The sequence below is a fragment of the Lotus japonicus genome, chromosome 4, assembly GCF_012489685.1.
Source record: "Lotus japonicus ecotype B-129 chromosome 4, LjGifu_v1.2".
Taxonomy (NCBI): Eukaryota; Viridiplantae; Streptophyta; class Magnoliopsida; order Fabales; family Fabaceae; genus Lotus; species Lotus japonicus.
The window spans coordinates 61,618,825-61,629,740 of NC_080044.1; the positions used below are offsets into that span (position 1 = coordinate 61,618,825).

At 39.0% G+C, this 10,916-nt stretch overlaps 1 protein-coding gene across 1 annotated transcript; it reads right to left on the bottom strand.

Moving 5' to 3' along the window:
• Nucleotides 1–9,561: 9,561 nt before the first annotated feature.
• LOC130713090 (F-box protein At2g35280-like) lies at nucleotides 9,562–10,341 on the bottom strand. Its single transcript, XM_057562890.1, has one exon. It carries the CDS (start codon nucleotides 10,339–10,341, stop codon nucleotides 9,562–9,564), a length of 780 nt encoding a protein of 259 aa, XP_057418873.1.
• Nucleotides 10,342–10,916: the final 575 nt, after the last annotated feature.

Consider the following 10,916-nt stretch of genomic DNA (forward strand, 5'->3'; position numbering starts at 1 on the left):
ATAATCTTGGTTTTGTCCTCTTGACAAGAATCCAAACCTGGTACACACTGCCTCACACAACCCAGCAGATTTTCACTAACCATAGCAGATTTTCTGGTTCGCCATTTCAGCATTTCAGTTCAGTCAAAACGCTGGCAGATCTAACCTCCTTTCTTCCAGAAGCACCCAAATGGGAGACACAGCAACACATCCCTTATTGGCTAACAAGTCAGCTTCTGAGTTACCTTCTCTGAAAATGTGTCTAATTTCTAGACAATTGACTTCTGCCCTCAACAAGTCAATTTTGTTTAATTCATTCCTCAGTTTCCATGGTCTTTTGTCACTTGAAACAACCCAACCAATTGCAGTTGTGGAGTCACTTTCGATGATCACATTCCTAAGAAGGTTCTGATGAAAGAACAGTAAACCATGTAATATAGCTTTCACTTCTGCCTCATAAGACCAACCAAATCCGATTCCTAGTGCGAAATACCCCACATATTTCTTGTTGGAGTCTCTAATGACTCCCCCAACACCGCTGATGCCGGGATTACCTTTGGAAGCACCGTCAACATTACATTTAAGGAGCCCAATATCTGGAGGGAACCAAGACACCTGTCTAGGTACAGAGACAGGTTTAGGCATGGTAATGCTTCTGAAATTCCTCGTTAGTTGGTCTGTATCGTATGGACAGTTTGGCCATGCACTTTTCACCCACCATGCTAACCGCAACTTGTACATGTCTTCAATCTCTTGCATTTGCATACCTCTGTCTCTAAATAGTACATTATTCCTTTCCATCCAGACTGACCACACCATTGAGTAAGGGATAACTTTCCAAATGGTGCTGTCCATAGAAGAGCTAAAATTGTGCCATTCCTCGTGTAGTGCCAACAAGGAATTTGGAGCTGCCCACATAATGCCTTCTCTATTTAATATATCATACCAGATAGCACAGACACGGGGGCATGACAAGAAAAGGTGATTGGCTGTTTCGTTGTTTATATTGCAGAAGCAACAGTACCTGTTGTCGTCTTGAATTATACCTCTTTGCCAAAGATTCATCCTCGTAGCCATTTTATTGTGAATTGCCTGCCAGAACAACAGAGCTACCTTTGGTGGAACTAGTTTTCTGATCTGCTCAGGGACTGAGAATTCTGATTCCTCTTGAATATTTTCTTCTGCCCATTGACATAAGCCTTTTACCGAGTAAAAGCCGTTTCCGCATCCACACCATATAATATGGTCTCTAGAGTTTGCTGCTGGAAACATTGAGTTAATTAATGTCATGAACTCAGAATATGGCTCCAATTCCCACCCAAGGAAGTTCCTTCTAAACGGTATGTCCCACAACCATTTGTCTCTTACAAATAATCCAAAATCGGCTAGGTATCCTTTTTTGTTTGAACACATTGCAAAGATTCGTGGGAATTGCATTGATAGAGGCTTGTCACCGATCCAAGGGTCCAACCAAAATCTGGTTTGGCTCCCATCTCCAATGCCACAGATCAATTGATCTTTGAACCCCAAAGCTAGTAGGGAATCTTCCATAAGCACAGTTCTTATGTCCTTTATAATAGCTGAGAAAGAGCCACCTTCATCCAAGATAGTATGGAGAAGAAGCCTTTTGCTATCCCACTTATATTTACCAGCAATTAGCCTTCTCCAAAGGCTGTTCACTTCAGATCCATACCGCCAAGCCCACTTGATTAGTAGAGCTTTGTTCTTCCAAGCCAAATGTCCCAGCCCAAGACCTCCTTTGGCAGCTGATTTGCATATCATATCCCATGGAATCCATACCATTTTGTTTCTTCCTTCTTCCCTCCCCCATAGGAAGGCCCTGTAGATTTTCTCTACTTCCATAATAACACCATTGGGAGCTTTAAACAAACTCATCCAATACACTGGAATGGCATTTAGGGCAGCCTTCAAAATTGTTATCCTTCCGCTTAAGGAGATGTATTTTGAGTTGTAGGATCTGGCCTTTTTCCTCAATTTGACAAGCATCGGTTCCCAGAAGGCTATTCTCCTTGGGTTACCTCCCAGAGGTGCCCCTAAATATGTTATTGGCAGCGTTCCTACTGACCACCCATAAAGCTGGGCCACTCGTGATACTTCTGAGGGATCCATATTGCATCCAATAAGTTCTGACTTTTCCATATTCAATCTCAATCCTGACGCAAAAAGGAAAGCAAACAAAGCATGGCATAGTAATTCGAGTTGCTTATCGTCTTGCTCGCAAAAGAGCAAGGTATCATCTGCGAATTGCAGATGGTTAAGGGCCTCAGCATTGCCCATTCTAACACCGCTAAAGAGGTTGATTCCAGAGTTTCCGAGCAGTTGATTTAACATACACGAAAGCCCGTTAGCGCAGATGTTGAACAAGAGAGGGGAGAGTGGATCCCCCTGTCTCAGTCCCTTTTGAATGTCAAAGAAGGTTGAAGGTGATCCATTTACCAGCACTGCCAGAGAAGCAGTTGTGATACAGTTTTTGATCCAAAGAATCCATTTTTCTCCGAAATTCATTTCAGCTAGCAACTCGAGGAGGAAGTTCCATTCTATGGAATCATAAGCTTTAGCAAAATCCAGCTTTAGGAGATAACCCCCTCGTTGATTCTTGTTCAGGAAGTCCACCACCTCCGATGCCATTAGGATGCAGTCACTTATTTGACGTCCCGGGGTAAAAGCAAATTGGTTTTCTGAAATAATCCTTGGCATTATCCTCTGTAGCCTTGCAGCTAGGACTTTAGACATCAACTTATACACGCTCCCTATTAGGCTTATAGGTCTGAAATCAGTGACTTCAATAGGGCATGGTTTTTTCGGGACCAAGGCTATGAAGGCAACATTTAGCCCCCGAACCAGCTTGCCATTTGTATGGAATTCCTGGAAGAACCTATAGATATCACCTTTGATCGTCGACCAAAAATGTTTGAAAAAATTGAAGTTAAAGCCATCGGGGCCTGGCGCTTTATTGCCATCAGACTGTTTGAGGACTTCCCATATCTCCTCCTCAGAGAAGCTTCCTTCAAGAGACTGTTTTTCGGCTAGGGATAATTTGACCAGGTTTAAGCATTTAACCCTTGGTCTGAGCACTTCTTCCCGTGTAAAAAGGATTGGAAGTGCTCACGAATGGCCTCTTTTATTGCTGCTGGGTCAGAAACTTCGTTGTCCCTCACATTAAGCCTGAAGATGTGGTTTCTTGCTCTTCTTCTTTTGCTCACGTAATGGAAGAAGGATGTATTCTTATCACCCACCTTTAACCACCTTACTCTGGACTTTTGGCGCCATTTAGACTCTTCTGATCTGTAACCTTCCCATAGACCACTTAGCACTTGTGTTCTCTTAAGCCTCAGCTCCTCAGTCATGCCTTCATACTCAAGTCTATCCATTACACTTTGCAATTCACCCTCCAATGATTTTATCTTCTCTTCAGTATGGGTAGCAGAATGTCCTCTCCATCTTTTAATATTCACTTTTAGCTCTTTTAATTTCCTCTGAAGAACATAACCCGACCAGCCTTGCACAGCAGAAGTGTTCCACCATTCTTGAATCAATCTGTCAAATTCTTTGTCCAAAAGCCAATTATTGTAGAACAAGAAAGGTTTTGGCCCTGTAACGCAGTGTCCAGAAACCAAAGAGAGTGCTCTATGATCTGACAAGTCCCAGTTTTCCACTCGTTGTATAACTTCCTCAAGGGAAGCCCAAGCTTCTTCATTTAATAACCACCTATCAATTCTGCTCCAAATCCCTCCATTTCTCGGGCTGAACCAAGTAAAATCTGAATTTTGCAGTGGTAAATCTACTAAGTTCCATTCGTTAACAAAGCTGGAGAATGAGGCTTCCGTTCCTCCTAATCTTCCACTCCTGTCTTCTGCATTCAGGGTAGCATTAAAGTCCCCACCCAGGACCCAACCACACTCCCAAATCCTGATGGCCTCACTCAATTCTCTAAACAATACCTCTCTTTCACCTTCAGTATTTGGGCCATATATATTTCCAATCAGAAGATTAGCATTACGATTGTTGTCTCTTACAGCAATGAGAACATACCTCTCTGCCTTTATGATCTGAATCAATGAAAATATCGAGCTCTTCCACATTGTGAGCAGACCACCAGCAGCGCCTCGAGCAGGAACCACAGCACACTCATAGTTTAGGGATTTGGCCAAATTAAGAGCTATCTTCTCTTTCTGTGATTCTAGTTTCGTTTCTTGAAACAGAACCAGATCTGCTTGTGCCTTCCTCACAAGGTCTTTGATTCCCCGGCGCTTCTCCGCACTGCCCAGACCTCTGACATTCCAGGAGAGCCAATTCCTCTCCATTCCCGTGTTTAGTAATTGGAATAAAGGCTCCTAAGTCACTTTCCAGTGCAGCGATGGCGATATTATCAGGACCATCGTATTCAAGTCCAAGCACTTTGCCCAAAAGCCAGACTTTAGAACTCCTCGTCAGGTATCTACCAGAGGGTCCCCTCCCCACTTGGATAGTTTCGTCAACTGCAGAATTCGGGGTCCCTGAAGTATGCGCTTTAGGTTTTCTTCCTCGTTTCTTAGGTGGTGTCGGAGCTGTCAACACCTCCTGCAAAATCTGGATCTCTGGTTCTGAATTTCTTATTTTTCTAGGTCTCCCTCTTTTCTTTTTAGGAGTTGAAGTTGGATTCTCCGTTGTAAGCTCAGATGAGAATGTATGCGAGGAAGAGGGGAGGAAAACTTGCTGGAACAAAGTGTTTGTGAGCCCAACGGGAAGAGGCCCAATGAAATTATTGGTGGTAAGCCCAAGTGTTTCATTAGGGTGTCCTTCAAAGTCTAAGGAGTGGGCTCCAATAAATTCCCATTTCATATTTGCTGTCCATGACAAGGTAGGGTTATTTTGACTTTGTTCTCTACACACCAACCTGAATTTCCTTGTCCCCTTGATACTCAACTCAACATCACGAGTTCCCCCAATTGATACCTTAAAATCTGTGATAATTTTGCTCCAGAGTCTGTCAAGATCAGAAAAGGTCAAATTCAGCTTGATGTTGTTCCCCATACGAACTGCTAGCTGCCCGTTCTTCCAGCTGGACCAATTGCCATCATTCCTCTTGAGTGCATTTTCAAAAATCTTCCTTATAATGATCTTGACAGGTTCACCTTTCTCTGAGTCTACTCTGTGCTCTCCCCTTTTGATGTAGTTGACCTCAGTCATCTGACAAGGGCTAGACGCTAAATCCCTAAGTTCTGACCCCTCCGCCTCCAGCCGCCCTTCCGCCGAATCCCCCTCTGACTCCGCCACCACCGTCCCACTCGACTCCATTGGCGAGTAAGGAGGATTTGGGTTTGATTCTTCAGGGCTCCAGAAAGCAAGGTTTACTTGATCCTCTGTTGCAACCCCGGCCTCACCTTCCATCACCACTTTGATAATTTGATCGTCAACCCGAATGCTCACCTCTCTCCTGTCAATAATGGGTGTGTACGAACTGACCAATATTCTGGCGGAATCGAAGCTTCGACGGTTCTCTGTGGTCTCATCCATTCTGATAAAGTCACCCAGGAACCCAGCCAGTAGCTTGAACAAGTCCCTATTCCACAGGCCGATTGGAACCTTCCATATCCTTACCCATGTAAAGTACCTGGTGGGCTTGTCAAAGATCGATGCGGGTTTGATGACACTGAAGATGTTGCCCAGTTCCCCTTCCGTGCTCATGAATTGGAACGCCTCTTCTTCTGAGTTGAACTCGATGGTTACTTCCCTCGCACCCATTGAAGCCACCTTTATTCGTATCCATCCATGGTTGCGTAAGAAATCTTCCACCACTTGTATGCTCTGAAGCCCTCTTAAAGTCGCAACTATCGTTCTTTTTACCCTCGCTCTGTCTTCCGCTGATGGTTGGAAAAGAGCTTCTGAAGCACTGTATATTGTTTCTTTGTTAGGTGCCCCTGCTTTAAGATTTGTCTTCCGCTTCCATAATTGATTAGAGTAACCAAGGGTATTGACTCCTCTATTTGTCGATTTCCTGTTGCCACCAGCGTCCATAGCAAAGAATGGATACCTGGCCATAGACACTTGGATAATTTTGTTGTCAATCCTAGTTCCATTGAGAGCTTGAATGGCCTTCACCGCATCTTTACGCTCCACGAACCTCACAAATCCGAACTTGCTACGCCTATAGCTTTTCTTTATCTTCTGCACGAAAACTCCCTCTGTTCTGCCAATCTTTGAGAAGGTCTCCTTGATTGCGTTATAAGATGTGTTGTCTCCAAGTCCATCTATGAATAGAGTGTTGTGTGTCGTTCCACTCGGTGCATATTGTCGTCGGTTTTTGTACTGACCTCCATTGGAAATCCCTTCCACCCGCTTTGATCTCTTGTCCACCTTAGAAGGTCCAGCCCGATAATCATATCTCCACGGTTCCTTGCCACGGGTCGTCTTCAGCTTCTCCTTTCCCAGGTTGTTGCCACCTTCACCAAGTTCTAGAGAGAAGGGAGAGCACATCTCTCTAGAACTTTTTCATATTATCCTTACTTTCTTATTGTCTTTTTACTGCTCAAACACACAATTCCACACAATAATGCAAATCTAATAGTTATAGGGTAAAATTTCTCTTTGAGCTTGAATGGTACTTTTCTATCACACATCATACCTGACGCATCCATCCATTTCATCTACCTTGTGTGGATCCTACTGTTGACATCTCCATATATTTCCGCCAATTTTGTAAGATGGACCTAAGGTACTTGAAATATTGACTTTTGGAATCATATATTCTCCAACTTTCACCTCCAAGTTAGAACTTGTGCATCTCTTACAAGTTGTATTCCGCATACTCTACTTTACTCTACTTAATAAATAAACAAAAGAGTGGGGGGGGGGGACTATGAAACGAATCACGTTATTCATCCAAAGCAAACAGACCTCTATTAACTAATAATCGTAAATAAATTCTAAATAATTATATTTCAGGGGAAAAAACAGCTTCCAAATTGTCAGACAACCACCAACAATAGAACAGCAAAGAAAATTAGATATGGGTTTACCTAAAAATCATTGTATAGGCAAGTCCAAGAAACGAAACAGTCAAGTGTGGTTCTTCCCAGCGCCTAAGCTTTTCAAAGTTTTTGACAGTTAAGATCAATGGAAACATTAGCTCCTGCACAGGAACAGGATCTGTATAAGACCATATGATATTTGGGACTTAATTAACAGAACAAACAAAAAAGCAAAACTAATCAAGGTTTTTTCATGACTAAAAGGAAATTTCATGAAAGACTGCTGCTATTATATGATCAAATGAAAATTTTCCATACTGATTTTTCACGGCCAAAATCTAAAGGATGAAATGAAATAGATCAATAACAAATCACTACCTAGCTATGAAGTCCGGAAACTCCAAAATTGTTAAAGAGTGCTAGGAATGTAGAATACAAGACAGGCTTCTCGAGCCCTCACGCAAGGGAAGACTCTAATTATATCAGGTTTAGCAGAATCTAAGAAAGAACATGGAGTTGAGCTGCTTAATAAGCTGGAAGCTGGTATGGATGAGCTTGAACTGATAATACAGGATAGAAATCGAGATGCTGTTGGACCAAAACAAAAAGAGCTTCTTCAATATGCATAACCCTAAAAAATCGATCATACCTTTTGTTGCTCCTTAAGCTCTGGCGATGGAGGATGACGGTTCAGACTTTTCCCTTAAGCTTTTTAACTGGCGATGGAGGATGACGGTTTGCGAGCGACGAGCGGCGGACACGCGAAGGGAAACCCATTCACCACCGCATACTGTGGATTCGACCACTGACTCCGGCGGAGGATCTAGCGAGCGTGAGGAACGGTGGTTATGGTGAAAGGGAACGACAACGGTGGAGCTAGTGAGCGTGAGGAACGGTGGTTTCAGTCGAGAGGTTTCCATCGATTGCTTTAGTTGTCTGTGCTAGCGAGAATGAGATTGGTAAAGTGTCTTTTAACCTATTAGTCTTTATCAAGTCAAATATATTTATTTCAAAGCATAACAATCAAAATATCAAGTAGTTCAAATGGCTAAGTAATTCCCTTTGACAAGCAAGACCCAGGTTCGAATCCTGGAGAAAACAATTTATTTTTAAAAACAATATATTTAGCGACGGAAATTATGTTATTATTCCGTCGCTAACTTCTTACAAACTTTACCGAGGGAAATAGAGACGGGAGGTAAACAGCGACGGTACAAAACCGTCGCTAATTTACAATATAAAATAATAAAATGAAATTAGCGAGGGAATTTGCGACGGAAAACCAGCGAGGGAAAAAATCCGTCGCTAAAACCGTCGCTAAATTTTAAAATTGAATATTTATTTTCAAAACGTCTATCCGTCGCTGATTCCGTCGCTATCCGTCGCTAATGGCGACGGATTTTTTCCCGTCGCTAAAATCCGTCGGTAATTCGCGTTTTTTTAGTAGTGGTTTTAATTAATTTATATTTCAGTATTTAATTTAATATCAAATTCACTTATTTTCAATTAAAATACTTTAATTTTTCCTATCTTTATTAAAATATTTAAAATTTCCATCATTATAAATGCGCTTTTAGAAAAAATGCAAAAGGAAAGAACTCAAACAAGTCAAAATTGTCTATGTTTTAACTAATTTATATTTCAAGATTTAATTTTTTATCAAATTAAATTATTTTCAATTAAAATACTATTAATTTTTACTATTTTTATTAAAATATTTAAATTTTCCATCATTTTAAATGCGATTTCAGAAAAATCATTATAAATGCACATGAAACTGTTTAATCATTGCATAAATTAATAATTATAATTAAATAATATGAAAACTTAAGGCAAAAATTAATAAAAATATAGAAGGAAATCAAATAAAAATTAATTATACGCTCTTCCGTAAAAAATGAAAAAATTTAGAAACTTAATTTCTAAATTAAAAAAATTGAAAATTTAATTTTTATTTTCCGATTTTGATAACTCATTAAATTTTTATTGTAAAATAAATTTAGATTCCTAAATTATTTAATAATGGTTCCATTGGAGCATTACCATTGATGATTTTTATAGTTAATGATAATTATTAAAGGTTATGAAAATAAAAGTATAGAAGGAAAATAAAAAAGACAATTTGACATTAATGTATTATATTTAAATAAAAATATTAATGGATTTAAAGATGATTACAGTAGTTATTAAAATGAAAATATTCTATATTCAAGTAAATAATTAAGAATCAGAAAAAGAAAATATATCTCTCAATTATTAAATATCAACTATCAAATATCAATTTTTTTGTACAATGGAAAGATAGCGTGCACCCTTTAGGGATTGATCCCTGGACCTCCCGCACCCAACCCATGATATCAACTAAATTTAAAATTACATAATAATAATTTTGACTACCACAACCAATTTATTAATTTTTGAAAAGTAAAATCTTTAGTGTAGAAATAAAATTATTTAGTTGATATCATGTATAAGGTAAAAAAAAAACTATGATGAAGCCAAACATTATAAGAGAACACATTATCTTCTGAAAGAATTCATTATCTTGTTGGCTGAGAAGACCGCTAAGCAAAGCAAAAACTAAATCATACAATTTAAAGAAATTATATAACTAATGAACATTGAACAATGGATAAAAAGACTTCAACTCATGGTCCCATCTACAATACTCACACAAGCTAATATCATCATCCTCATCATTCAGTAATACCCATCCACCCGTTTTCACTCTCCAGCCTTTGCATGTGCTCTTGAACTGGCATTGAGGGATGTGATTGCGCTCAAGTGGTGAATTTTTTTTCCACATGGAGTCCAACAATCGCTTAACTTTATTCCTGCAGCTTACGACACACTTGGACTTTCTCAGAAAACGCATGTTCTCGAGTCCTTGTTTTCTCAACTCATCATTTTTGGAGCATAGTAAAATCATACCGTAAACATATTTGGCTTCTTTGTGACCCTTTTGAGCCGCCATCTTCAAGATTTCAAGACTATTCATCTTTCCATGTGGATAATTAAAATACTCTCGCAGACCTTCTCTAAACAAGCTTTCGATGTTCCCATAATCCCTACAACGACTCAAGAACCATGAAGCTTTGTCATTAGACCAGTGGATTAAAGGGAACTTGTCCAAAGAAACTCTTTGCCAAACATAACTATCATTTTTAGCGTCTAGAAAATCTTTGCAACATGTTTTGATGGTGTGAAGGTCAATGAAGGAGTCTGAAGCCACTTTTGCAATCACTTCTACTAACAAGTCTCTTGGAAGCAAATTAATGGCAGCGGCAGGGTTGGTACTTGGAAGCTGTTTTGTGGAAGAGGTGGAGTAGGATAATTTATGAGTGCGCCTTCTCTTGCTTCTTGCCCTCTTCACTAATCTTGGATGCACCATGGTTAGGTAAATATTGACTCTGATATTCAGAAAGAAAAAATAGAGAGCTAAAATGACTTGACTGAAGAGTTTTGCAATCACCTCTATATATATGGATTTCGTCCTCTAAAATCTCAAAATGATGTTACTTAACAAGGAAAGAAGTCACAATTGTCTATGTTTTAATTAATTTATATTTCAGTATTTAATTTAATATCAAATTCACTTATTTTCAATTAAAATACTTTTAATTTTTCCTCTCTTTATTAAAATATTTAAAATTTCCGTCATTATAAATGCGCTTTTAGAAAAAATGCAAAAGGAAAGAACTCAAACAAGTCAAAATTGTCTATGTTTTAACTAATTTATATTTCAAGATTTAATTTTTTGTCAAATTAAATTATTTTAAATTAAAATACTATTAATTTTTACTATTTTTATTAAAATATTTAAATTTTCCATCATTTTAAATGCGATTTCAGAAAAATCATTATAAATGCACATGAAACTGTTTAATCATTGCATAAATTAATAATTATAATTAAATGTTATGAAAACTTAAGGCAAAAATAAATAAAAATATAGAAGGAAATCAA